The sequence below is a fragment of the Pongo abelii genome, chromosome 5 (assembly GCF_028885655.2).
Source record: "Pongo abelii isolate AG06213 chromosome 5, NHGRI_mPonAbe1-v2.0_pri, whole genome shotgun sequence".
NCBI classification, from domain to species: domain Eukaryota; kingdom Metazoa; phylum Chordata; class Mammalia; order Primates; family Hominidae; genus Pongo; species Pongo abelii.
The window spans coordinates 36,624,821-36,652,223 of record NC_071990.2 but is presented as its reverse complement, the minus strand read 5'-3'; the positions used below and the strand labels follow the sequence as shown (position 1 = coordinate 36,652,223).

The following is a 27,403-nucleotide window of genomic DNA, read 5'->3' as shown; positions in this document are numbered from 1 at the left end:
ATTTTTGCCAAATTTATGGGTAAAAATTTCTATCTCAGAATAACTTTAATTTGCACATTTAAAATAGTGAGTTTGTCTGAGCATCTTTTTGTTTCTCTGCTGCCCAGGCTGGAGTTCAGTGGCACAGTCACGGCTCACTGCAGCCTCCAACTCTCAGGCTCAAGCGACCTTCCATCCTCAGCCTCCTGAATAGCTGGGGCTACAGGTGTAGCCCCACCATGCCCGGCTAATTTTTTAAATTTTCAGTAAAGTCAGGATCTCACCATGTTGTCCAGACTGGTGTCCAACTCCTGGGCTCAAGCGATCCTCCCACCTTGGCCTCCCAAAGTGCTGGGATTACAGACGTGAGCCACTGCACCCTGGGCGTATTTTGTATATTCAGGAGCCATTTGGCATTTCCTTTTATGTGGACTGTTTATTCATATCCTTTGCTCATTTTTTTTTTCTTGCTGGGTTTCTGGCCTTGTTCTTACTGGTTTCTTATTGCTGGCCTAGCGCTTGTGATGATATACCAGTGCTAAGCCTGCTTTGTAACAGCGTCTACACCCTCAGATTTTCAGCAGAAGGTTGTTAATGCTTTTCTTTCCTTTTCTTCGGTGTCTGCTGGTTTGTTTTTATGCGCACAACCTCTCTTGAGACAGGGGGAGCTGAGACAGATGGAAACGGTGATGGGTGGGCAGGCATCAACCCTGGAGCACCCAGAGGCCCAGGAAAAGGTGTCAGTCGGGATCTCCGAGTAGTCTGGCCCTGCTCAGAAGAGCACAGCCGCTCTGATGGTGGCTCTACGGTTCCGGACCTGTGGGGCCTCCGCGGGGCCAAACGGCAGGCCGAGATAGTATCCGGGCCGGGAACGTCACTCACCCCTAAAGGGAGAGGCACCATACGCGGCCTTTTCCTATCCCATGTGCGGAGACTCACAGGGTCCTGGTCCTGGGCTCAGGACCGTGAGAGACGCAGTTGGTTCTGAGTTCAGGACTAGGGGTCCCCTTAGATTCTCAGATCCTGCAGAATTCCGCCTCTGCCCCAGTGGGAGCCAAGGCCAGGTCGCCAGAGGGGCTGTCCGCCAGCGGAAGGCTGTGTGCAGGACCCACGCCTCCCAAGCTGGCGAGCCGGCAGCGCCCCGGGGCTGCGCTCCCACGAGGCCGGCCCCTGCCCTGCCCCTGCCCTGCCCCTAGCCCGCAGCGGCGCCAAGTGGAACCGCATCCCGCTCTTTCGTTTTCGTTTCCCGGAAGGATAGCGATTACCGGAGCGCCTCGCGCGCCTGCCCGCCTGCGGAGGACCCGGGCGCACACGCCTGGGCGCTTCTCGAAAGAGATTTCCTCCCACGCGACCTTCCAGTTCTCGGAGCCAGGTTAGGGGTTTGGCGGAGGAGGACTCGGGAGCGCGGGCCTAGGGCCCCAGCAGCCACAGCCAGGGGAGCGCTCACGACAGAAAGCCGGTGGCTTCCTCACCTCCACCTGCAATGCAGGTAAGAGCCTGGCGGCTGAACACGCAGCGCGCACGCAGAGCCACCTGCTCCCTCATCCTTTCCTCATCACCTAGATTTCCAAACCTGTTTTATCAGACCTTTTACCTGGCGGGAATCTCTCTTTCCAACACATTCCTAAACCTCACACCCATCCCTCACTCACTTCCCCTTCCACCTCCAGACGCGGGTCACCGCTCCTGACTCTCTCGGTGTCATACACAGCTCTGAAGGCATCACGCACAGCCCCTGCAGGCCCTTTCCGCAGCCCCCTTACCACTGGTCGCCCCTACACCCACCAGATGTGAGGTGTTTGGAAGTTCGTGCGCCAGCCGGGTCCTCACAGCTGGTGAACGCATTCTCGCAGGGAGCCCCTCTTTAGCAGCCCCTCCCCACTCGCCGGTTTCCTAGGAGCCTCGGAACTGCCCCCAGAGCTGGCGCCCCGTCCCACTCCAAGGCCTTTCTCCACTCCCCTCTCGCCAAGACCCATACCCATTTATCAGACCCTTCCCTGGCCTCCATGCTGAAACCCAGGAGTCTGATCCTCAGTAGCTCCGTGGCTGGCGTTTCCCAAGCAGTTACAGCCTCGGAATTCCCCGCTCCTCTTACTTGGATGAGGATAGAGGAGTAGACAAAGAGCCTCCTACAAGCCTCCTAGGTAAGTCCGAGGCAAGTCCAAGGCAAGTCCTGTGCCTTGAGCCCCTTCTCCAGCAAGGCAAGCTTCCCTTTCCCCATCAGGAGGCAACCCCTGAGGTCTGATTACTTGGGAAACAGCACCAAAGGGGGGCCGGCTGGAAATGAAGTGAGAACGACCCCAAAAGGTGTTGAATCCCCTTTCGCAGCAGCCAAGGCTTCTGGAGTTTGCTTTGCTGTCTCCGATCCAAATTCTCCCTCGGCAGATAGCTCTCCTCGGATCCCAAGAGATGAATGTAAAGCTTTTGACAATCCTAGAGTGAAAAATGACTTGATGGAGCTGGTTTCACTTTTCCTTTCCGTGCTGTGGCAGCCTGTGGCTGGGCATGCGCCCCAAGGAGCTTCCTATTCCTACAAAATCCTGCCACTTTCTTTGTTTTCTCATCTGGGTGGATGAACCCCGTCATCTCTGGGGGCCATGCTGATTGTTGAATTGTAAAAATACAGGCTTCCCGTGGTGAGACCTTAGGATTCAGAAATTTATCCTTATCCTTTCTTTTTCTCTTTTAAAAATAGCGTTTGTTTGTTCTGAGACGGAGTCTTGCTCTCTTGCCCAGGCTAGAGTGCAGTGGCGCGATCTTGGCTCACTCCAACTTCCGCTTCCCGGGTTCAAGTGATTCTCCTGCCTCAGTCTCCTGAGTAGCTGGGATTACAGGCGCCCGTCACCACGCACGGCTAATTTTTGTATTTTTCGTAGAGACAGTGTTTCACCGTGTTGGTCAGGCTGGTCTCAAACTCCTGACCTCAAGTAATCCACCCGCCCCAGACACCCAAAGTGTTGAGATTATAGGTGTGAGCCACTGCACCTGGCCTGTTTATTTCTGATTTAAAGTCTTTCGACCCTGGCCCCTCAGGTTTCCTGTGTTGTCCTCACCAAGGATCCAGTGAGTATTCCTAGGCATCAGATTTCAATCATACAGGTCTTGGCAGGGGATCCCTCTTGGAGTTAGGCACATGCATGGAAAGCTTGAATTGGAAGGATGTCATTTATTGTGTCCACTGGGTACAAGATGTTGATGGTACTGAGTTGAAGATATACATGTTTCCTACCTTTAAGTTTGATGCAGTCTACTGGCAGAGATAAACACTCTTTCCCTTCCAAAAAATTCTTAAGACATTTAAAGATGGCTGAGCCTTCACCAAGATGCTCTTCTTTGACCGTCCTGGTTTTTCTCTCTCTAGGAGGGAGAATTGGCTATTTCTCCTATAAGCCCTGTGGCAGCCATGCCTCCCTTAGGCACCGACGTGCAAGCCAGATGTGAAGCTCAAATTAACCTGCTGGGTGAAGGGGGGATCTGCAAGCTGCCAGGAAGACTCCGTAAGTAGGGGGGAGGAGAAAAGCTGAGTTTTTAAAAGTAAATTTTTATTTTGTTTTAGATCCAGGGTCTTGCTCTGCTGCTTACTTAGGCTAGAGTGCAGTGGTGTAATCACAGCTCCTTGCACCTTCAACTTCGAGCTCCTGGGCTCAAGTAATCCTCCCACCTCAGCCTCCCCAATAGCTGGGACTACAGGCACACTGGCTAATTTTAAAATTTTTAGTAGAAATGGGAATCTCAGTATGTTGCCCAGGTTGGTCTTGAACTCTTGGGCTCAAGCTGTCCTCTCGCCTCTGCCTCTCAAAGTGCTGGGATTATGGGTCTGAACCACTATACCTGGCCCTTAAAATTAAATATTTTTTTTTTTTAAATAAGGGACAGGGTCGCTCTGTGTTGCCCAGGTTGTTCTCAAACTCCTGGGCTCAAGTAATCCTCCCATCTCGGCTTCCCAAAGTGTTGGGATCACAGGCATGAGCCACTGTGTCTGGCCAAAATTTTATGTATATCTCATAACATAACTTTGTATCGCATAAATATATACAATTATTATTTATAATTTGTCAATTAAAAATTTAATTTTCGCCAGGTGCCAAGATTAACTTACCTTCCCTCTGTTTGCTGTTTCTTTGCTGAGTTTTCTTTAGCTTTTTCCTTGTGATGGGGTCTCACTCTTTTGCCCAGGCTGGAGTGCAGTGATGTGACCTCAGCTCACTGCAACCTCCGCCTCCCTGGTTCAAGTGATTCTCCTGCTTCAGCCTCCTGAGTAGCTGGAACTACAGGTTTGCGCCACCACGCCTGGCTAATTTTTGTATTTTTTAGCAGAGATGGGTTTCACCATATTGGCCTGGCTGGTTTTGAACTCCTGACCTTGTGATCCACCCGCCTCGGCCTCCCAAAATGCTGGGATTACAGGCGTGGGCCACCGCGCCCGGCCAAGGTTAGAAATTTTAACACAACTTCTAAGAAACACTTTCTAATAGTGAGGTTCAAGCACGAGACCCACAACTCTCCTCTGAGCCCTGGGAAATCCTATTTCCCTAAGACCAAACTTCCTAAGCTCAGAAGCTCACTAAATATCTATTGAATGAATGAATGCATGAATGACTAGGGATCTTCATCAAGAACACCAGGACCTCCAAACAATGCAAGATCACTTCTGTGGGCCCTTCTGAGATGGTCACCAGATCTTCCTGCATACTTCTAGGGACAGGCGTTTCCTCCCCTCTCGAGGCAGCCTATTCTCTGATTGCATAACTCAGGATGCAGGTCATTGTGGCCTATTTTCTCCTAGATTAGAACTCCTGAGCTACCAGTTCTGTTGCCTTGGGTTAGATTTCCCCAGGAACAGACCCTAAAACACTGGTGAGGAGTGGGGAGGAAAGACAGAGAAGAGAAGGAAATCCCAAAGGTGTTCTTTTGGTCCAGTTAGCACCATGGGGGTCTCTGGGGACAGTGAATCCTAAGTTATTCCAACCAGTGGGTAAGGGGATTATCCACTCACTTCCCTTCCATGACAGCATGAATGCTGTTTCCAGGGGTATTGGCTCTCCAGCATTTCCAAGTTACCCTGTACACTGGCTAAGGGGTTCCTGCAGCCAGAAAAAGCCCAAGGCAGACTCAGATGGGGCATTTGGCAGCCTTCAGAGTGTGGAGGTGAGAGGCAGGGCCTATGGGCAGGGCCCCAGCAGCATCTTCTATACCTGTCATCTTAGATTCCATGACTCATATTTATTGGAACATCTGCAAATATTCAGACAATACAGTTCTGGCCCTTAGTAAATATCTGACAGTTTTAAAAGATAGGGGATGCCAAATGACTCATTTTCCTGTCAACAGCATCCCAAACAAGCAAACTGCTGACACCAAATGAGGGTTTGACTTTTCAGCCCTGTTGGGGGTGATCTCAGCCCAGTTTCCTAAATTTCTGGAAGCTGGGTTTCCATCTCTGCCCATCTCTCTGATGTTTATTCCCCGTCACCCACCCCATTCCCTCCCCTACCTCCAACCTCCATTTTAGTAGTCAGGACTGATTTGCCTCAGCAGGAAGTGAATAAACAAAACAGATCTTGTGAGTTGATGCTAAGAGGAGCACAGAAGTTATTTTCCTGTAGAGCTCACCTTTTTTGTGTTGAATTTTCTGACAAAGGTGTGTAGTAAAGCAGTGGAAAGTCCGCTCTGAGGATAACTGTGATGTCCAGGGTTGTGGCAAGGGACAGGAGGTCTACTGGGATGGAGGAGGGGGATTCACGGAGATTCATAACTATGCTTCCCTGCATGGAAATGGGGAACAAAAGAGGATTCTCACCTCCCCATCCCTGGTCCATGGCCGTGAGGGTCTGCCCAAGGCCAGAGTGAGTCAGGAGCTACGGGGGGACGCAGCTGCAGGGCAGGGACAGCTGGCAGTGCAGACTCTAGGACCATTTTCAGAACTGGGCTGATGTCACAGGGGAGTGAGTCTGGGAGGAGGTGATGCACCCTCAAGGGACAACTTGGGAGAATTTTGAGACGAGGCAATTCAGAGATGGTCACCACCATGGCCTCATTCAGTGACAGAGAAACTGAGACTCAGGGAGGGCAAGGGCCAACTGTGATGCTAATGGCCAGACTAGGCCTCCAACCCAGGACTGTTACTTCTCGGTCCTGCATCTCTTCTTTTCCCTGGAGCTTATTCCACAGAGAAAAGGTCTGTGAACTTCTCACTTTGGATGCAGAGGAAATGAGACTTCTTCGTGTTTTGAAATTGACTTTCAAAGCTCCTAGCTGTAAATAAGCCGTGGGAAGAGATGTAGAGTGCCGTGTCCTATATTCAGAGTCACAAGGAGAGGGATAACACCTCTCTGTGACTCCCTGGAAGTGTAAAGCAGGAGAAATGGGCCTTTGGGAAGCTCGAACAGATTTTGGGTGCCCATGCTGAAGTTCACATCCTTCACGTGTGAGAGAGTACCTGGGCACTTCATTTAATAGATCGACACTAACAATTGTGGCTTCCTGGTATTTCAGACCAGGGCTTCTCAGATTTTAATGTGCACGTGAATCTCCTGGGAACCATGTTGAAATGCAGATTCTGGTTCAGCAGTAGGTCTGGGATGGGGCCTGAGATTCTGCAGGTTTCTAATAAACTCCTGGGTAATGCTGATGCTGCTGGTTTGAGAACCACATTTTATTTATTTTCAAAGTGCTGGTCAAGACTTACTAAGGAAGTGAAATCCACTTAGTGGACCAAGATAAATATTTTTAAAAATTGAAATAGAACAACACATCAGAGCGCGTTATAAATAGTAAAGGTAGCTGAGATTTGTGACTACTTTGTTTAGGCTATTTATATATACGTGTGTGGGTACAAAATGTTATTTGTTTACCATGGGTTGAGGTCAAAATGGTTTGAGAAATGCTGCCCTAGATCAGGGCCTATGAGAAGCAGGAAATTAGATGGACATGGGTGTAAAACACCAGGGAGGTCGGGTGGAATGGGAGGATGGACATTAAAAGCGAATGTTCTAATTCACTGGAACGTGTGAGTACTGACAGTGACATCATCACCTGGCAATGAAAAGGAATGTGGCGGTGAGGACCCAAACAAACAGATGGGGAATTCCAAGAACTATTAATATGAGGATAAAGAACCTCTCCCTCCCTAAATGCAGGGTCTGGGCTAGACCATATGAATCTTTGTGCAAATTGGAAAGACTCCTCCTTTGGGGAGAAGCCAATCAAAGTCCCAGCTGGATTTCACCTCCATCCTCCCATTCGCCTCCTCTGATGGTATCTTTGTGCAGTACACAACGTGAACTGTATGCACTGGCCCTGCCCCCACAGTGTGGTGATATGATCATAAAGCTTGGTGTGATTACCAAGAAAAGGATTATTGGCTAAGACAATGGGGCCAAGCAAAGGGGTGACAGATTTAAGGGGTCTCTGCAGACACAATGACACACAATAAACTAAGGACATGATAATTGATAAACCGTAGTCATCATGGCAGAGAAGCAAGCTAGTTTCTCTGTTTTCAGGCTGGGCTCTGATGATCAGGATGCTGATCATCAGAATAAAGGCCATTGGTTGAGTTTTTACTCTTGACTAGGTATTGTGATGAACATACCGTATTTATTATCTGATTGAATATATTCAGTAGGCATGGAAAGTAGCTTCTTTTGTTATCTCTGCCTTACAGTTGTGTAAACTGGGCATTAGGTGAATTATCTTGTCCAAAGCCACCTACCAGTAAAATGGTGGAGTTGGGATTTGAATTGGCATCCCTCAGACCCCACAGCTGTCATTTGCTTTGAGAAACTGCCTTAGCCTCAGGTGATGATAGCTCCCATTTTTAGGGTACTGGCCAAGCACTTTAACTGCCTCCTGCATTCTTCCTGCAAGGGGATCCTGCAAGGTAGGGAGAAGCCAGCTGTTCATTCTGGTTTGGTTGCTAAAGGCTGGTCAGGCTCTGTGGCTCCTGGAGCTCACTAGACCCAGTAAACTGCAGGGGTGCTGTGGGAAGTGGTGGGAAATAGCTTTGGTCAGGTGGGGAGGGGCACTTTGAGGGGTCTTGAAACCAGGACAGAGAGGTTTTGACTTGATGGGCTTGATAGTTGGGAACAATATTTTCTTCAGCAAGAGAGTAAAAGGGATGCTGTGGGAAGAGAGGTCCAGTTGGGGTGGGAGTCAGGGGCTGGAGAAGCGGCAGGCAAGGAGGCCCTGGGGGTGACCCCACACTGCTTTGCTCAACTCACTTATTTAAGCAATTTATTTTTATTGAGCAGCTACTATGTGCCAAGCATTGCTATAGGGGCTGGAGAGACCACAGCGACTGAGACAGGCAAAGTCTGCCTCCTGGAGCTTACATTCTGGTTGGGAATTCAGTGACTATGTAAAGAAGCACTATGTCCACAGATAAGGGCAGTGGAGGTGATACAGCTGGGAGGTGGAGGGGAGCCCCCACATCTAGCCCTGCTCTGGGAGGAGGTAGGGGACATGGTGTTGACTCTTCAGGGAGACACCTGAGCCCTCCAACTGTGTCCTGGACAGGCAACTCCTCTTGCTGCCCCAGCCAGGGGACTCTGTCCATATCTGCCTTGGGAGCTGGGAGTCGGGAGCCGGCCAAGCTGGAAATCCTCAGTTAGCAGGCCACTGGGCCGGGAGAGTGAGGTGACATTTGCCTGGAGTCTTGAGAGACAAACATGGTTAATGGGAGAGAACTGAAAATGCAGTGGATTATTGCCAAGAGAGGGAGAGGCCGGGGGCTGATCTGCAGGTGAAGTCCCACATTCCCCTTACATTGGGAAGGGGAGTCCCAGTTACTCCCATCCTGGCAACTGGGTCAGGGAGACTTCTTGAGGGTGATTGATGCCCTAGATAATACCTACCAGGTGTTGGACCCTGTGCCATGCATTTTACATGTATTACCTCATTGACATTTATAGCTCCATGTATGTCAAAAAGCACATGCCACATGCCAACTGCTGCTCTTTAAATGGATTATCTCAAAGCATCCTTGTGACAGCCCTGTGTGGACAGTACAATTTTTTTTCATCATCCTTGGTTTTACTGATGATGAAACTGAGGTACTGTCATTTAGGTCACATTATTTACAGCTGGCCCTGGCAACATCATCTGTGCTTTCTGTTGCCGTTGTATGTTTTTACTTTTTTTTTTTTTTTTGAGATGGAGTCTCGCTCAGTCACCCAGGCTGGAGTGCGGTAGCTTGATCTCAGCTCACTGCAACCTCCACCTCCTGGTTTCAAGCGATTCTCCTGTCTCAGCCTCCCAAGTAGCTGGGATTACAGGCACGTGCCACCGTGCCTGGCTAATTTTTTTATTTTTAGTTAGAGATAGGGTTTCACCACGTTGGCCAGGCTGGTCTCAAACTCCTGAACTTGTGATCTGCCTGCCTCGGCCTCCCAAAGTGCTGGGATTACAGGCGTGAGCCACCACGCCTGGCCTTCTTTTTCTTCTTCTTCTTTTTTTTTTTTTAAGAGACAGGGTCCCACTCTGTTGCCCAGGCTGGAGTATAGTGACACTATCATAGCTCATTGCATCCGTGAACGCTTGGGCTCAATCCCTCCCTCCTCAGCCTTCTGAGTAGCTGAGACTATAAGCATGCACCACCATGCCTGGCTAATTAAAAAAAATTTTTTTTTTGTAGAGTCAAGGATCTAACTATGTTGTCCAGGTTGGTCTCAAACTCCTGGGTTCAAACGATTCTCCCTCCTCTGCCTCCCAAACTACTGGGAATTATAGGCCTCAGCCACCACAATAGGCCGGGAATCACAGTTTTGAATTTTCAGGCTGACGCCTCCAATATGGTGAACTAGGGGAACTACACAAAAAATATGAGTTAGGTACAATGCAATTGGCGGTTGACCCCCTAGCCGCGGAAGCCCTGGCTGGCTGTGGAGGCCTGCCTTCGATCCCTCAGGAATCTGCCCGTCATGTGGCCTCCACATTTTACACTAAGTCAGCTTTCGGCGTCTCATGTTTCACCAGAGTCATCTCCCATCGAGGCTCTAAATTCCTATCTTCACCAGCAAGGCATCCTTTTCCCTGCACTCCTGCTATTAAATATCTTATTCTTCTCTGATGGTACATTTCCCTGACTATTGAGGTGACATGTCTTGTCACTTATTGGTGGATTTGCTGTGCTGCAGGGGATCTCACCTGGCAGCAATTTTGCTGCTCCTTTCCCCCCAGGGACATTTGGCGTGTCTGGAGACATTTTTAGTTGTTAGAACTAGGCTGGCATTGAGTGGATAGTGACCAGGGTATTCCTAAACATCCTACAACACACAGGATAGGCCTTCACAGCAAAAAATTATCAGTCCCAAAGCGTCAATAGTGCTGAGGCTGAGAAATCCTGCTTTGCTGGGATTGCTGGGAAGATTTTTTTTGTCTTTAAAAAAAATCAATTTACAGATGCTCTTGACCTATGGTAGGCATTAACCTTTTATCTGTCATCTGCATCGCAAATATTTCCCCGAAATCTATCCTCTTAGTTTTGTTTATGGTATCTTTTGCAGCAAACACAGAAAATTAATGTAGTCAAATGTGTGTTTCGTTTTTATTACAGCCTCTGCATTTCCTGTCGTGGTTGAGGTCCCCTCTGCTCTTATTGAGTGCATTCGGTTTTTGATTCTACTTCTATTAAGATTTGTATTGTTCTATTCTTTAGGCCTTTAATCTACCTACAATTGATTTTTGTGAATGTGAATGGTGGCAGGTGAGGACCCAAATGTAATTTTTTCCAGGTGGAGAGTCAGGTTTTTTTTTTTTGTTTTTTTTTTTCCCATATTAGATTAACTATCCTTTCCCTCTGAATTAAAATCCTACCTCTGTCATGTATTAACTTTACAAAATACACATACACACATATGCACGCATGTGTGCGTGCATGAACACTTACTTGCTCCTGGGCTCCACCTTCTTTTCCAATGATACTTGCCAATCTTAGCATAAGCATTCGATCTTAGTTACATGGCTTTGTCATATGTAGTACCACAGAGGCCAGTTCTCACATGTATTCTTTTTTCCTGCCTAAAATAATTTTTTCGGCAATTTCGGACATTTACTCTTTTCTCTTACATTTTTAGGTCCCAAAATAGAAGTAAAGGAAACCTTTCCTCACGCTTAAACTGAGCTCTAGTGCCTTGCTTTCTGTTTTCTCAGCACAGTGAACGCTCCCCGTGTGCCGTCGGGAGAGTTATTGGTGGTGGGGCTCCTCCATCCTGCCAGCCTGGTTCTGTGCCGTGTCCCTAGCCCTGCATGGTGACTGACACAAGCTGGTATTCATTAGATATTGGCTGGATGAATGAACAATGAAGAATGCAGATCTCCTTTGTTTTAAATGTTAAAATTAAGTTCATTTCCTGTGTTGCTGTGAGTATAAGGGAGCAGAGGCTGGTCTGGTCTTTATCATTGCCAAGGTGTGGCCTTGGACAGCTGCTTCTCTCTTCTGCCTCAACTTTCTTACCTGTAGAACTGAACCCAGTTAGCTCTGAGTCTTTATACCAGTGCAGTCATAAAACAGGATTTAGATTTATGTATTTTTTGATACAGGGTCTCACTCTGTCACCCAGGCTGGAGTGCATTGGCGCAATGATGGTTCACTGTGAAGCTATCCTCCCACCTCAGCTTCCCAAGTAGCTGGGACCACAAGTGTGCATCACTATGCCCGGCTAAATTTTCTTTTTTGTATTTTTGGAGAGACGGGGTTTTACCAAGTTGCTCAGGCTGGTCTCAAACTCCTGGGCTCAAGTGATCTGCCCACTTTGGCCTCCCAAAATGCTGGGATTACGGGTGGGAGCCACCGCGCTCAGTCTATTTTAAATATTTTTTGCCCACAAAGGCAAATGTGTCAAGGGCTCATAAAGTCATAACGTAACCCTGCTGAACACTATCCAAAACTTGGCATTAGGAGCGTAGCAGTCCCAGCCAGAGTGGAAACGTGGGGAGAATAAGCAGCCACTTGTCTGGCTACTGCCAAAAATAAAAACACATGCACTGAAGGTGAGTGTAGGAGGCTCCCTTGTCCCCTGGGCTGTTCCCTGAGCAAACCTGATTCCAAGTTGGCACAATGGAGCAGAAAAGTTCAATAGCCCGGCTGTGCCTTATGCTGCCTGTATGCGTGTGGACTAGTCACTTAACCTCTGGGAGCCTCATTGCCTCATTTGGGAAACAATAACATCCCTTCCTTTTTTTTTTTTTAAGACGGAGTCTCTCTCTGTTGCCCAGGCTGGAGAGCAGTGGCACAATCTCGGCTAACTGCAACCTCCACTTCCCGGGTTCAAGCGATTCTCCTGCCTCAGCCTCCCGAGTAGCTGGGACTACAGGTGCATGCCACCATGCCCGGCTAATTTTTGTATTTTTAGTGGAGATGGGGTTTCACCATGTTGGCCAGGATGGTCTCAATCTCCTGACCTCGTGATCTGCCTGCTTCGGCCTCCCAAAGTGCTGAGATTACAGGCATCAGCCACTGCGCCCGGCCAGTAACACCCCTTTCATTGGACTGTTCAGTCGTTCAAGTACTCAGTCAACATGTGTTTTTTGAGCACCTACTGTGTTCCAGGCAGTGTTCTAGGTGCTGAATACACATAACAGTGTGCCCCAACACACCTAGTCCAGTGCCAGCACATAGTAGGTTCTCGTTAAACACTTGTTGAATGAATGATTGGAAAACAGGTGGTGGGGAGGTACCAACAATAAATAAGTGAATACATACATGATACATACATAATGATAAACAAGAACATATAATTCTATCCAATGTAAAATATAATTACAAAGAAGGTAAGGTGCTAGGAAGGAAAGAAACAGGTGGCAGCGACAGAAGATGATGGGGGTTGGGGTCTAGGAAGGGGAGCATCTGCTCAGATGAAGTGTTCACGGTGGGCTTCTTTGAGGAGGCCTGACGGGGAGTAAAGGGACTGGTCCTTGCTGGTTGCAGGCATCCAGCCCACACTATGGAGCAGGGAGGACGTGCTGCACTGGCTACGCTGGGCAGAGCAGGAGTACTCTCTGCCATGCACCGCAGAGCACGGGTTCGAGATGAACGGACGCGCCCTCTGCATCCTCACCAAGGACGACTTCCGGCACCGTGCGCCCAGCTCAGGTCAGGGAAACTCACAGGCTTTCCTCTAAGCGGGAACCCTGGTAGGCCAGGATGGCCCAAGTACCCCAGGGGGGCCCGGGGAGGGATATAGAGGGGTCTTCCTTGGGGAATCATGCTCATTTCCAGCACTGCAGATGCCCCTCTGCATACGTGTGTGTCTGGTGGTTCCTAGCTAGAGCAGGCTTTCAGCAAGGGAGTCCATTTGACCACTTGTTTTCAGAGCTATAGGGGCCTGTTCTGCTCTCTCGCTTTCTCTTCCCCTTATCTGTGGCCCTTGTCTCCTCTACCCACTTCCATCCTGTTGCCTCCCACCCGCTACCCCTACCGAAAAAAAAACTAACTAGAGAAAGATCAAATATTCATTCACACTGAGGTATAAATGGCTGGTAACAGCAAAAGCCTTGACTCCCAATATGACTTTTGATTTTAACCAGAAACTAGGTCTGAGGGCAAAGGAATGAATGTCAGATGATGGTGTTCCAGCAGCACGGAGTTTGTGGGGAGGGACTGGTGGTGGGAGGGAGGGTGGCCAGTGGTAGCGGGCAGCAGGGCCTTCCAGGAACCTCTAGAATCGCATCTGAGTCTTGTGTGGCTTGTTTTCAGGTGGCTCTTATGTTTGTGCTGATTTGGTGTCTTTTTCTTAAGAATTCGCTCATGTTTTCTGTGTTCCCTGTCTTTTGGCCAAGCAGGCCCACAGTGTATTTGGCAAAGAGACATTCTGAAATCTGCTGATTTGCCCGTTTACACCTAACACGTACAGCCCAGTCTCATGTCACATCCCAAGTTCTTTTTTTTTTTTTTTTTTTTTTTTTTTGAGACGGAGTCTCACTCTGTCACCCAGGCTGGAGTGTAGTGGCACGATCCTGGCTCACTGCAACCTCTGCCTCCCAGGTTCAAGCGATTCTCCTGCCTCAGCATCCTGAGTAGCTGGGATTGCAGGTGCCCACCACCACGCCCGGCTAACTTTGTATTTTTGGTAGAGATGGAGTTTCACCATGTTGGCCAGGCTGGTCTCAAACTCCCAACCTCAGGTGATTTGCCCACCTTGGCCTCCCAAAGTGCTGGGATTACAGGCATAAGCCACTGCTCCCAGCTGACATCCCAAGTTCTATCACCCACTTCCCACCGTGAGCCTCCTGTAGCAGCTGCTGGAACTTTCGTCCCTCTAAGAGCTTGGATTCAAGAGCTCTAGTGGGAAGTGAGGGGAGAGCAGGGACAGAGAGACAAGGCTTCCAGCTTCCCCACAGCCCTGATGGTCCTGCACTGAGGCAAAGCGGGGAAGCAGGTGAGCTTGGGGCTGGTCCCCTTCCTGCCCTTGTTCATCTCTCCGCCTTCCTACAAGCACTCCTGGTCCTCGAGTGCCCACTGTCTACATTGTATCCCTCTGGCTGCCTGGGATCCCCAGGTTGGCTCTCTACCCACGGATCCCCTCTTTCCTGCCCTACTATCGGCACCTTAGCCCAAGGTATGAGTCAAAGGAGATTTCTGGGACCAAGGACAGAGCCAAATTCTGGATTTTTTCCTTTTTTTTTTTTTGAGGCAGGGTCTCACTCTATTGTCCAGGCTAGAGTTTGGGGCGTGAACACAGCTCACTTGTGCCTCAACCTCCTGGGTTCCAGTGATTCTCCTGCCTCAGCCTCCCAAGTAGCTGGGACCACAGACATGCGCACCATACCCAGCTGATTTTTAAAATTTTTGTAGAGACAGGGTCTATCCATGTTGCCCAGGCTGGTCTCAAACTCCTGGGCTCAAGCAATCATCCTGCCTTAGCCTCCTAAAGTGTTGGGATTACAGGTGTGAGCCACCGCACCTGGCCTTTCCTTTCTTCAAGCATTTATTGAAGCGGCTACTCATTCTGCCTTTTGGGAAGAGGCTAAGACAGCTTTGCTCCTTAGAAGGCAGGGGCGGACTTTTAATAAAGCTTGGAATCCCATGAGTCTTAGAACTGTCTCTGCTCCCAGGAACGTGAGGTACAGCTGCACAGTTTATGCACTGTGCACAAGCCCTCAGCCAAGGGTGTGTGCGAGGGTTGAGAAGCAGCCTGACCTTGCAAGCTGCATGCCCTGGAGGTGGCGCGTCTACCGGCAGGAAAGGATGTCTTCTAAAATTCATCCACCACGGGAGCAGCAGCGTCCCTGCCCATCGCCAGTCCAGCCTCCTGTTAGCTGCAGCAGGAACCGCCTTGCCATCAGCATGAAGCTGTGACAGGACATGCCAGCTCTCACCCTGAGGCAGGTGGCTGCAGGGGGATGAGGCTGGCCCTCCCCATGTGGCCTGTTCCGCAGCCTGCCTTCCATCCCACCCACCTCCAGGTGATGTCCTGTATGAGCTGCTCCAGTACATCAAGACCCAGCGGCGAGCCCTGGTGTGTGGGCCCTTTTTTGGAGGGGCCTTCAGGCTGAAGATGCCCACCCAGCACTCTCCTGTCCCCCCAGAAGGTGAGGAAGCTCTTTGTGGTGCTCTGAGTCCCTCCCTCAAATCAGCCTCACTGGGAGGGCAGGACATCCTCAAGGCGAAGCAATGAAAGAGGTGACCAGTGTGGGCAAGCTCCCCTCCTGCCCTGCCCCCACCTCCTGCTCTGGGGCGCTCCTGGCAGCCCTTCCTCTGTGCTGCACCCTCCCTGCCTCCCATCTCCCCCTTCTCTGCTCTCTCCAGCAAAGAGTTGTTCGTATCATGTGTCAATTTCCTCCCTGGAGCCCTCCGTGGAAACCACTCTTGTCAAGGTCTCCAGAAACCTGAAAATAAGGATGTCCATTCCATGGCCACTCTCAGTCCTGATTTACTGTGGCCTCTCGCAGCCTTTGTCCCTGGGGGTCACCTCCCCTTCCCCCAAAACTCTTTCTTCCCTTGGCTTCCAGGACACCCCACTCATCTGGTCTCCTCTACCCCACTGGTGTCTCCTCGACCTCCTTTTCTGGTTTCTACTCTTCTCCCCTGCTTCTAGATGTTGGGGTACCCCTCTCTGCTTCTCTACCTGCACTCAGATGCTGGGCAATCTCATCTGATCCTGGGTCTTAAACACCATGTGGTGCCAAGGATTCCAATATATATATTCCTCAACCTCTCCAAATTCCAGATATGTGCACCCACGCTGCCTGCCCCACCCCTCCACTGGGGCGTCTAGTAGGCCTCTCAACACCCCCAGCCCCTAAACCAAATGCCTGATATCCTGCCCTTTCCAGTCTTCCCCAGCCCCGCAAACCCCACCTCCACCCTTCCAATTGCTCAGAAGTCATCTTAGATTTCTACCCCCACCCCCACTCATCCTAACTGTCCACAAATCCTGTCAGCCCTACCTTCAAATCTATCCAGAATCCAACCTCTTCTCACTTCTCTCCTGCTGCCCCATTCCAGCCCCCATTGCCTCTGGAGAACGTCCTCACTGGTCTCCTTGCTTCTGCTCTTGACCTCCTATGATCTGTTCTCCACAGCGCAGAGAGATTCAGAAGTCAGGTCACGTCACTTGTCTGCTCAGCATCTTCCAGCGGCTCCCTTCTCACTCGGAGTCCAAGTGCAGTTCTTCCGCTGACTCCTGCCCTTGCCTTCCCCTCCCAGCCTTCTCCCCCTTGCTCCTGCTGCTCCAGCCACATGGGCCTTCTTGTTCATTTGACAAGGCTGAGATGCTCCTGCCCCAAGGCCTTTGCACTTACTGTTCCCTCTGCCTGGCATCCCCTTTCTGCTCTAGATACCCACAGAGCTCACTCTGCTACCTCCTTCAGGTCTGTTCAAATGCTAATGTCAGGGAGGCCTGAGCAGCCTCCCTAAAGTGGCAACCCCTGCTCCTTTCCCAGATTTCCCTATCTGCCTTAGGGTGATTTATTTTTTCACCTCATATTGTATACTGTTTCTGTTTCCTTTTTATTTTAATCGTCCGTCTCCCCTGCTCTCAACTAGCATATAAGCTCCCTGAGGGCAGGGGCTTTTGGGAGCTCAGCGGTATATGCTCAAGATTCTTAGAACAATGCCTGGTTCATAGAAGGCTCTCAATAAATACTTGTTGGGCAAATGGAGAGGACGTGGGATACACGGCCCCTGGGTTCTAGACCTGGCTCTGTCACTGCTTGGCTTTGCAGCCAGTTTCACAGATGAGGGAACAGGCTTGACAGGTTATTACTTGTGTGGGAGCTGGGGTTAGCACCTAGGCTGTCTGGCCCTCACCCACTGCCCCCCACTGCCTCCCTGACCTTCTAACCAGGGGCTGGATGGAGGAAGAGCATCAGGAGTGCTGTCCCACAGGGCTCCCAGGCTCACCATTGAGGGATTGAGTTGGGGAGGCTTGGGGCCCACTGCCTGCTACCACTGGTGCTCATCTGCTTACAGAGGTGACTGGCCCCTCTCAGATGGACACCCGAAGGGGCCACCTGCTGCAGCCACCAGACCCAGGGCTTACCAGCAACTTCGGCCACCTGGATGACCCTGGCCTGGCAAGGTGGACCCCTGGCAAGGAGGAGTCCCTCAACTTATGTCACTGTGCAGAGCTCGGCTGCAGGACCCAGGGGGTCTGTTCCTTCCCCGCGATGCCGCAGGCCCCCATTGACGGCAGGATCGCTGGTGAGTAGGAGGTTGTTCCGCTGGCCATGGGAAGGCGCGCTGAGTCTGAGTCCAAGAGTCACGAGTGATGAGGACAGGGCTATTTTGACCTGGTGATGGGAGGTCTGTGGCTGGGGGATTGCGGGGTAGCGTTGACTGTCCTGTGTGCTGGCCACAATCTGGTCACAGAGGGCAGTGATACCTGGGATCACCAAGCCTCACCCTGTCTCCCACACAGGGACAATTTACCCAGTCATATTCTGACACTCACATTAGCATGGAGTGCCACACCTGCCTTTTAAAACTTTATCTATTTTAAAATAATTGAGCATTCATTATGTGCCAGTCGTTGTTCCCAAGCCCTTATTTAATTCTACAATGGCCTTTTGAGTTTGGTACTATTATTAGCCCCATTTCACAGATATGGAAATTGAGGCACAGAAAGGTTAAGTAACTTCTCCAAGATCACACAGCGCTGGTAGAGGTGGGATGTGAACCCAGACAGTCTGGCTCCAGATCCTGAGTGCTAACCAAATGATACACTTCCACTCTGCATTCGTTGTTAAAGGATTAACAGGCAGACAACCAGACAGACTGACAGATAAGCTGAAGGGTGTTTTTCTAGTCATAATAGTGACACTGCATTTATTCTTTTTTTTTTTCAACTTTTATTTTAGGTTCAGGGGGTACATGTGCAGGTTTGTTACATGGGTAAATTGCGTGCCACTGAGGTTTGGTGCATGAATAATCCTGTCACCAAGGTACTCAGCATAGTACCTGATAGGAAGTTTTTCTTTTCTTTTCTTTTCTTTTTTTTTGAGACGGGAGTCTGGCTCTTTTGCTCAGGCTGGAGTGCTGTGGCATGATCTCAACTCACTGCATCCTCTGCCTCCTGGGTTCAAGCGATTCTCCTGCCTCAGCCTCCCAGGTAGCTGGGATTACAGGCGCCCGCCACCACGCCCGGCTAATTTTTGTTTTATTAGTAGAGACAGGGTTTCACCATGTTGGCCACAGGCTGGTCTCGAACTCCTGACCTCAGGTGATCCACCCGCCTCGGCCTCCTTTGGTGCTGGGATTACAGGTGTGAACCACCGTGCTCGGCCTGTGATAGGTAGTTTTCCCACCCTGGCTCTTCCCCTGTAGTGGTCCCCAGTGCCCAGTGTCTATCGTTCCCAGTCATGTCCACACCGCGTTTATTCTATGAAGCCACAGAGGGGGCAGAAGCCTGGCTTTTGGGTTGGAAATGACTAGAAGTCACTAAAAAACAATTGGCCCAACACACAGAAATGATGAATACTTGAGGTGATGGATGCCCTGAGTACCCTGACTTGATCGTTACACGCTCTATGCAACAAGATCTCACATGGACGCCAGAAACATGCACAAACATTATGTATCAAGAACAAACACAATGATCCACAATTACTGGATTTTGTTTTAAGAGACAGGGTCTCACTCTGTCGCCAGGCTGGAGTGCAGTGATGCCACCATAGCTCACTGCTGCCTCAAATTCCTGGGCTCAAGGAATCCTCCCACTTCAGCCTCTTGCAATTACTGGATTCTTCAATTATAATGCTTAACATTCTTCGTGCACTTACAGTATAGAAGGCACTGTGCTGAGGGTTTTGTGGTCTATTATGTTACCTAATTCTCTCACCACCCCATACAAGGAAACTGGCTCAAAGAAGGTTGTGTAACTTGCCTGCAGTGACCCAGCCGACAGGCCCAGGTCCTGGGATTTCAGATCACACAGTTGCTCCCGGATGCCCACTTCCCCTCCCAACGGCATGCTTGGTTTTCCTGAGCCTCACCATTAGGCAGCTTGAAGGGGTGGATGTTATAATTAATAGAAGTCCAGGGGGCTGAGTGAGTGGGCCAGGGGCAGAGAGGGACCTGGGGTCAGGGTGTGGGCCCAGCACCTGCCCTTGTCACGTGGCTCTGATGCCGGGCGGAGCCGGTCAGACTCCCTGCTCTACCTGCCACTTAGGAGCTTGGCAACTTTAGATACCTCTGCACCTCTGAGCCCATTTCCTCACCTCTTCCTGGGGATAAAGGTAACGACTTCCCAGACTCATGAAGACCGCCTGAGACAATGTGTGAGGAGCCCCGTTAGTGGCTGTTTCTGTTGATATCATCATTTTCACCTTCCTGTTGATGCTCCCAGGGCCCTGGCCGGGAGGCCTCCAAGAGTACCTTTCTAACACCTGTCCTCACAGCTCCAGTAAAGCTGCGCTGCCTGCACTCCCTGTGCTAAATTGCAGACTGCCGGCTGCTGTGGGATTACGTGTATCAGCTGCTCCTTGACACCAGGTATGAGCCCTACATTAAGTGGGAAGACAAGGATGCCAAGATCTTCCGAGTTGTGGATCCAGATGGGCTCGCCAGACTCTGGGGAAATCACAAGGTGAGCCTCGGCCAGAAGAATGGTCTCAACATAACCAGAAGGGGACAGAGTTGGGGATCAGAGTGGACCCCTCGCACTATGGGACAATCCTCAGCTGATGGTGCCTTCACCAGCAGCCTCAGAAGTGTCAGGATAATTTTATTTTATTTATTTATTTTTTTGAGACGGAGTCTCGCTCTTTCACCCAGGCCGGAGTGCAGTGGTGCTATCTTGGCTCACTGCAAGCCCCGCCTCCCGGGTTCACGCCATTCTCCTGCCTCATCCTCCCTAGTAGCTGGGAATACAGGCGCCCGCCACCACGCCCGGCTAATTTTTTGTATTTTTAGTAGAGACGGGGTTTCACCATGTTAGCCAGGTTGATCTCGATCTCCCGACCTCGTGATCTGCCCGCCTCGGCCTCCCAAAGTGCTGGGATTACAGGCGTGAGCCACCGCTCCCAGCCAGGATAATTTTATTTGGGGAGCTATTGAGGGACAGGCAGTTAACTCTTATGGACGGGGAATGTCTCTGAAACTGAACAACTGTGTCTTCTCATTGCTTAATCTTACCTTTGCTTAGCATTTCAGCCTTTAGAAGCATGTTTACATGAACTGCACAGTTAGGCCAGATGAGGAAGCTGCTTTCCTGCACAGAGCTGGATAGAAACCCAGGTCTCAGGCCCAACAGGAGCATCTGATGTCAGGGCTGGAAAGGCCTGGGGATGACTGAGGCCAGCATTCCCATGATGAGGAATGCCTATACCTAAATGGGTGTCTGCAAGATGATCTTAGGTGGTTTAATATTCTCATAATTATTTATTTTTGAATTAGGATTACAAAATGTAGCTACCATGACCATCTCATGATTTACAGCAGTGATATAAGGAATGTAGCCTTTTAAAATAAATAGGTTTCTTTAAGTAAAAAAAAACTTTTAAAGAAAACTATTAACGATAATGATAATCATCGATTTATAGCCTTTCCTAAGATGTAATAGTGCCTGATTGCCAGGCACTGCCCTGAGGGCTCCACTTGTACTAATTCATTTAATCCTCATACCAACCTCGTGTAGTAGGTGTTGTCGGATGTGGAGACTGAGGCTCAGTGAGGGCTAACAACTTGCCCCAAGTTTACCCATCCCCTGCTAGGTAAGAGGCAGAGCAGGGACTTGAACCCAGGCCGTGTGCTGCACTATATTATATTGCTCTTAGCAGTGCTGGTGGCTGGAAGGATGCAGATGACTAAAGTTCGGGAGGACTTACTGGTCTAATCCTCATATAGAACAGGGAGGAAAACAGGCCCAGAGAGCAGCAGTCCCATTTAATGAGCATATACTACATGCCATACACTGTGCTAATTGCTTTCATGGATTAGCTATTAATAATTTAATCCTTGACCTATGCGATGGGTGTTCTCCTTCTCATTATGTAGCTGGGGAAGCAGACTCAGAGAGGTCAAGAAACTTGTCCAAGATGACACAGCTGCCAAGCAGTGGAGCTGGGGCTTAAACTGATGCCAAACCCCAGGCTCTTTGGCCCTACCTCACACTGCCTACCCCCGAGAGAGAAAGAAATGGCTCGGCCAAAGTCACCCAGGGTGTGGCCTGGGAAGGCCATCCATGCCACCCCACCATGCTGTCTCTCTGATTGCATTTCCCACAAATATATATATTTATTTGTTACTGTTGTGACATTTGCTGTTTAAAAGTAACATGCAGTTCACTCCCACACTATGTTCTCAGACAAGTAGGCAGGAGAACCTTCCCATCATTTCCTTCCTTCCTTCATTTCTCCTTCCTTCCTTCCTTCCGTCCTTCCTTCCTTTCTTTCTTTTTGCGATGGAGTCTCAATCTTTTGCCCAGGCTGTAGTCTAGTGACATGACCTCGGCTCACTGCAACCTCTGCCTCCTGGGTTCAAGGGATTCTCCTGCCTCAGCCTCCTGAGTAGCTGGGACTACAGGCATGCACCACCACGCCTGGCTAATTTTTGTATTTTTAATAGAGACAGGGTTTCATCATGTTGGCCAGGCTGGTCTCAAACTCCTGACCTCAAGCGATCTGCCCACCTAGGCCTCCCAAAGTGTTGGGATTACAGATGTGAGCCACCCTGCCCAGCCCCATCATTTCCTCCCCAACCTTCCCCTGCCTTTTTCCTTCCAAACTCAAGTGAGCACTCATAAACCCTCACAGATCTCTGGAATGAGAGGCTTAAGAAGCTGTCCAGTCCACCCTGCTCCCTTCCAGGTGTGCAAGGTGAGGCCTGGAAGGAGCAGGACATGGAGAGTGGGGCTGATGTGGGGCTGCTTTGCTTTCCAGAACCGGATGAACATGACCTACGAGAAGATGTCTCGTGCCCTGCGCCACTATTATAAGCTTAATATCATTAAGAAGGAACCGGGGCAGAAACTCTTGTTCAGGTGAGTAGCCTAGGGGATGTGGTGAAAGGGGGAAGCAGAACTGGGGTTTGGTGGGCTGGAATCCCCCTGCAGCTGGGGCAGGAGCTGATTTGCAGTTGGGGCCTGAATTCTAGATTTCTAAAGACTCCGGGAAAGATGGTCCAGGACAAGGACAGCCACCTGGAGCCGCTGGACAGCCAGGAGCAGGACAGAATGGAGTTCAAGGACAAGAGGCCAGAAATCTCTCCGTGAGGGGCAGGTGGACTCCAGGCACCCGGTACCGATGGGGCAGGGACCGAGTCTCCCATGAAGGCAGCCTCCTCCTCCCAGCAGAGCAGCAGGATCCCCAACCAGACTCTGTACCCACAGGATTACAGCCATTGCTTGGGAAGGCTGGGAGGCCTCCCATCCAGGACACTGGGGGAAGGAGTGTCATCTTTTGGCAGGGCAATCCTGGGGCTAAATGGGGTACAGGGGAGTGGACTCTCCCCTGCTGCACCCCTGGGAGAGGAAGCCAGGCACCGATAGAGCACCCAGCCCCACCCCTGTAAATGGAATTTACCAGATGAAGGGAATGAGGTCCCTCACTGAGCCTCAGATTTCCTCACCTGTGAAAGGGGCTGAGGCAGGAAACGGGAAAAAGTGTTAGTGCTTCCAGGCGGCACTGACAGCCTCAGTAATAATAAAAACAACGGTAGCTGATGTTTCTTTCTTTTTTCTGAGACAGTCTTGCGCTGTCACCCAGGCTGGAGTGCAGTGGCACGATCTCGGCTCACTGCAACTTCCGCCTCCTGGGTTCAAGAGATTCTCGTGCCTCAGCCTCCCGAGTAGCTGGGATTACAGCTGCCCACCACCACGCCCGGCTAATTTTTGTATTTTTAGTAGAGACACAGGGTTTCACCATGTTGGCCAGGCTGGTCTCGAACTTGCGACCTCAGGTGATCCTCTCGCCTCAGCCTCCCAAAGTGCTGGGATTACAGGTGTGAACCACTGCGTCCAGCTGATGTTTCTTAAGTGTTTGCTATGTGCCAGGCCTTGTGCTAAGGGCCTTATGGATATCTTATCTCATCTGATTCACTCAGCACTCAGGTGTGAAGATGAGGACACTGAGGGAGAGGCTTGCGGAGCTGGCCCGCCTCTCCAGAACCCAGGGCTTCGACCTGTTTTCTTTCAGGACCTCTGACTGTATGTGGGTGCGTCTTAGCCAGGCCCTGGCCCCACCTCTCTGCTCTTGGCATCTTCACTGAATAGTCCATTTCACTTGGCCCAGCCCCCTCATCCTCAGTTTTCAGTGACTACGACCCAGTGAAGACTGCCCCCCCGCCCCCACACCAGTGGCTTCCTATGCTCCTGTCCCTGTATCTGCTGTGGGACTTTGGGCAAGGTGTTCTGCCTCTCCGGGGCCTCAGGTTTCTCGTCTGTAAAATGGGGCTCCTTCTCCTGACCTGACCTCCGGGGTTGTCGGAAAGCTTCCATAAGGCAATACTTGTGAAATGCTTAATGTTTGCCTCTTCTGTGGGGTGTGCTTAACCTGTGTTAGCTGAAAAGGCTTTGCAGACCAGAAGCTGCTCTGAAGCATGAAAACACCTCGGTCCAATGGGTCAGCTTCTCCCTCTGTGCCCTAGCCCCAAGTACTGACTGGGGCCTCCTGAGGGCCAGAGCCTCTGCCCTTGCAAGCCGTCAGGTAAAGCTCGGATAGAAGGAGAAGGGAGTATTTTCATTTAGCCAAGAATAGAACTCCTCAGATTCATATCTTCTTTCTCAGAAGGAGGAAGCTACCTCAGCCTCTTGCTCCCAGCCGGTCAGGAAATCCTCCTGTCTGCTGGCGCCTGCACTGGCCTTGAGTCACTGCAGAGAAGTCCTTGATAAGGACTCTTGGACTTTGGGGCTCAAAGCTGTGATAGCCCATGAGCAGGGAAACTCCAGGCTTAGTCCTATCTGGGACCCTCGATGGTACTCACTGGCAGGGGGGCAGGCAGGTGGCTTTGGAAAAAGGATCGATGGGAAAATGCTTTGCCCCTTTCACTTTCCCTCTGAGACTGTTCCAGCTCCTTGACTTTGCTCTGGGATGAACCCATGCACCATGGCCTCTCTTATCACCTCCTCAACCCAGAGCTGCATACCTGGCCCCGGAGGGACTGTCGAAATCAATTTATCCAGGCCCTCATTTTACAGAGAAGGGAACTGTGGCCAGAGAGAAGTGACTTGCCCAAGATCACATGGACCAGCCCAGCTTCCTGGCTCCTGAAGCCACCTCATTTCCTCGTCTCAGCATTGTGGCTGGGTCCAAGATGAAGCAGGAGGATGGATTCCTAGATCACTTCTTCCAGTTATAAGTGGTGTTTGCCTGATGGTGGGTTGATGGATGTTAACAGCTACATTTCCCAGGGATGAGGCCTTAACTCAGGCAATGAATCTCACCCAGCACTGAGACCATCATGGCCAGCGGTGGGCTACTAGGAGAGCAGGCATGAACCACTGCCGGAGATCCCGACTCTGGAACTCTGCACTCAGCCCTGGGGTCATGCCACCTTTTCTCCATCTCCCCAGGGAGATCAGGCCCTGGTCTGGGGATGGACCCCTGGGTGCCAGGAATAAAGGGGTTCATTTAGGCCTTACTTCTACAAACATCAATTGAGTACCTGCTACGTACCGGGCACCAGGTGAGGCATTGAGTTTATATCCATTTTTCATACAATTAAAGTCCTGAAAAGTGGCAGGTCATTGAAAATGACATATGTCAAAGTGAACTTCTCACAAATAATTTTTTTTTTTGAGGTGGAGTTTTGCCATCACCCAGGCTGGAGTGCAGTGATGTGATCTCAGCTCACTGCAACTTCTGCCTCCTGGGTTCAAGTGATTCTCCTGCCTCAGCCTCCCGAGTAGCTGGGACTACAGGCACCTGCCACCACACCAGCTAATTTTTGTATTTTTAGTAGAGACAGGGTTTCACTGTGTTGGTCAGGCTGGTCTCAACCTCAGGTGTTCCGCCTGCCTTGGCCTCCCAAAGTGTTGGGGTTACAGGTGTGAGCCACTGCACCCAGCCAACAGAGAATTTTAAAAAGCAGGAGATACATTCTCATGGTTTGAAAAAGTGGCCAGACATGATTACGTTACAGTTAAAGAATTGACAATAGATAAAGACAATAGATAAAGAATTTATGAAAAATGAGTATAATAAAAAGTTCATTAATGAAACAAATGATACAAGTCACTGTCTCGGTCCAGTTGAGCCATTTAAAGCATTAACCCATGAGCATGAGCTCTGGTCTTCCTCTTCTCTATTAGGTGGATTCTGGCCTAGAAAGGCTTTTTCCCTCATAGGAAAGTTCCAGATCTAGCACTTGGTTTAATCCTGGTGGCTCTGCTGGGTCTTGGGCTCTTACTGCAGGAAGCCTGGGCTGATGCTGGGGACCCATCCTCTTTGTCACAGAGGATCCTAGGGTGACAGTCTTCCTTGGCTTCCTCCTCTGTTCCCACAATGTTAGTGATCCACATTTTCTACTCAAATGTTCTCACAAAAGGTTTGTAGAGACACACAGAAAACACAGACCTTTACAGAGCAAAGGCCTGTACCGCAGAAATGTCCAGATCTGGTGGTAAATGCGAGTGCGGTATGGGCTCAGAGGGAGCCCGTTGAATGCCGGTGTCAGGGCCCTGCGCTGCTGGCAAGCTCCCTCAGTGAGACCTCGGCCCTCAAAGGACCTCAGTGGGAACTAAGCCACCAATGGGACAGCCCCAGAACTTGAGTGAGGAGTTTAAAGCAGGTTGTTCCGAAACCTGTATATGCAACTCAGAAATATTTTAATCGTGTTCTTGATTTTTTAAAGTCCCGAGTCCTTGTGAGTTAATTGCTCATATACTGGGGATGGGGAGTGATGGTGAGTAAACAAAGGGGAATAGGGCCCTGGCTTGGAAAGTTTGCACAGAAGTAGGGGAAACAGATGTAGCTGATGAGCAAACCATTGCAGTCCCCAGGGAGAGATGACGTGAGAAGTGTGCCCATTGGGGACAGTGCTGGATAAAGTGGTGCTGGTGAATTCAGCTTGAGAGGCACCAGGGAGAGTTTCCCTCCGGAGAATCACAGGCTTCTGCTCTCTTTTTCCAACTTCCCTTTTGGAGGGCTGAGGTCTGGAAGCACAGCGGGGCTGTGGGCCTTCCTATCCTTGAGGGAGTCAGGGAGATTGCACGGGAAATGGGATTCTGGGGTGTGTAGGCTTCTCTCCACGGAAAGGCCTGCAGTTTAAAACCATGTCCACTAGGTGGTGCAAAAGCCTCTTTTTGTGTTAGTGTGGGGCCGGGCGGTGGCTGACTGCATGTTCTATGGACAGCAAGCCTGCCTTCTCTCATGGGGAGGTGTGTACTCTCCAGCTCAGGCATGCTCTGTAAGTAGACATCCAGGCCCTGCTTGAACACCTCCAGTGACGGGGAACTCACACCTCCAGGGGGCAAAGTAAGTAGCAGGAGTGGGGGTGGAATTGAGGGGCACCAAAAAGCCAACTCTCCATTGATAGCGTCAGCCTCCTTCCTAACTCACAGGCCACTGGTTTCTGCAATTCCTATTTTCCCAATCTCTTTATTGGGAATAACTTCTTATCTCCTCTTCTTATGATCACTTTATCCTTGAGTAGTTTGTCAGCAGGGGCCTAGATGAGGCCTTTTACAGATCTGGGACATCTGCTAGGGGCGTGTCAAAGCCTCTCTACCCTCACCCTACCCATGTAGACCTGATTAGGAGTCAAAAAGACTGGCCAGGTGCAGTGGCTCACGCCTGTAATCCCAGCACTTTGGGAGGCCGAGGCGGGCGGATTACGAGGTCAAGAGATTGAGACCATCCTGGCCAACGTGGTGAAACTCCGTCTCTACTAAAAATAAAAAAATTAGCTCGGCATGGTGGCGCATGCCTGTAGTCCCAGCTACTTGGGAGGCTGAGGCAGGAGAATCACTTGAATCGGGGAGGTGGAGGCAGTGAGCCGCGATTGCGCCACTGCACTCCAGCCTGGCATCAGAGTGAGACTTCGTCT

The 27,403-nt window shown here is 50.3% G+C and overlaps 1 protein-coding gene across 4 annotated transcripts; it reads left to right on the top strand.

Moving 5' to 3' along the window:
- The first annotated feature begins 1,162 nt into the window (after positions 1–1,162).
- On the top strand, positions 1,163–25,581 carry ETV7 (ETS variant transcription factor 7). 4 transcript variants are annotated; one of them, XM_002816807.6, is made up of 8 exons: positions 1,163–1,468; positions 3,341–3,476; positions 12,908–13,072; positions 15,385–15,510; positions 17,393–17,623; positions 19,864–20,006; positions 22,300–22,400; positions 22,514–25,581. In XM_002816807.6, exons 1-8 carry the CDS (start codon positions 1,463–1,465, stop codon positions 22,629–22,631), a joined length of 1,026 nt encoding a protein of 341 aa, XP_002816853.4. In that variant the 5' UTR covers positions 1,163–1,462; the 3' UTR covers positions 22,632–25,581. The 4 variants fall into 4 exon arrangements, with proteins under 4 accessions (XP_002816853.4, XP_054413405.2, XP_009240072.4 ...); XM_054557430.2 differs by lacking the exon at positions 1,163–1,468 and adding an exon at positions 1,481–2,123 and having other exon boundaries at positions 22,514–25,037; XM_009241797.4 differs by lacking the exon at positions 1,163–1,468 and adding an exon at positions 2,196–2,615 and having other exon boundaries at positions 22,514–25,037.
- The last annotated feature ends 1,822 nt before the right edge of the window (positions 25,582–27,403 follow it).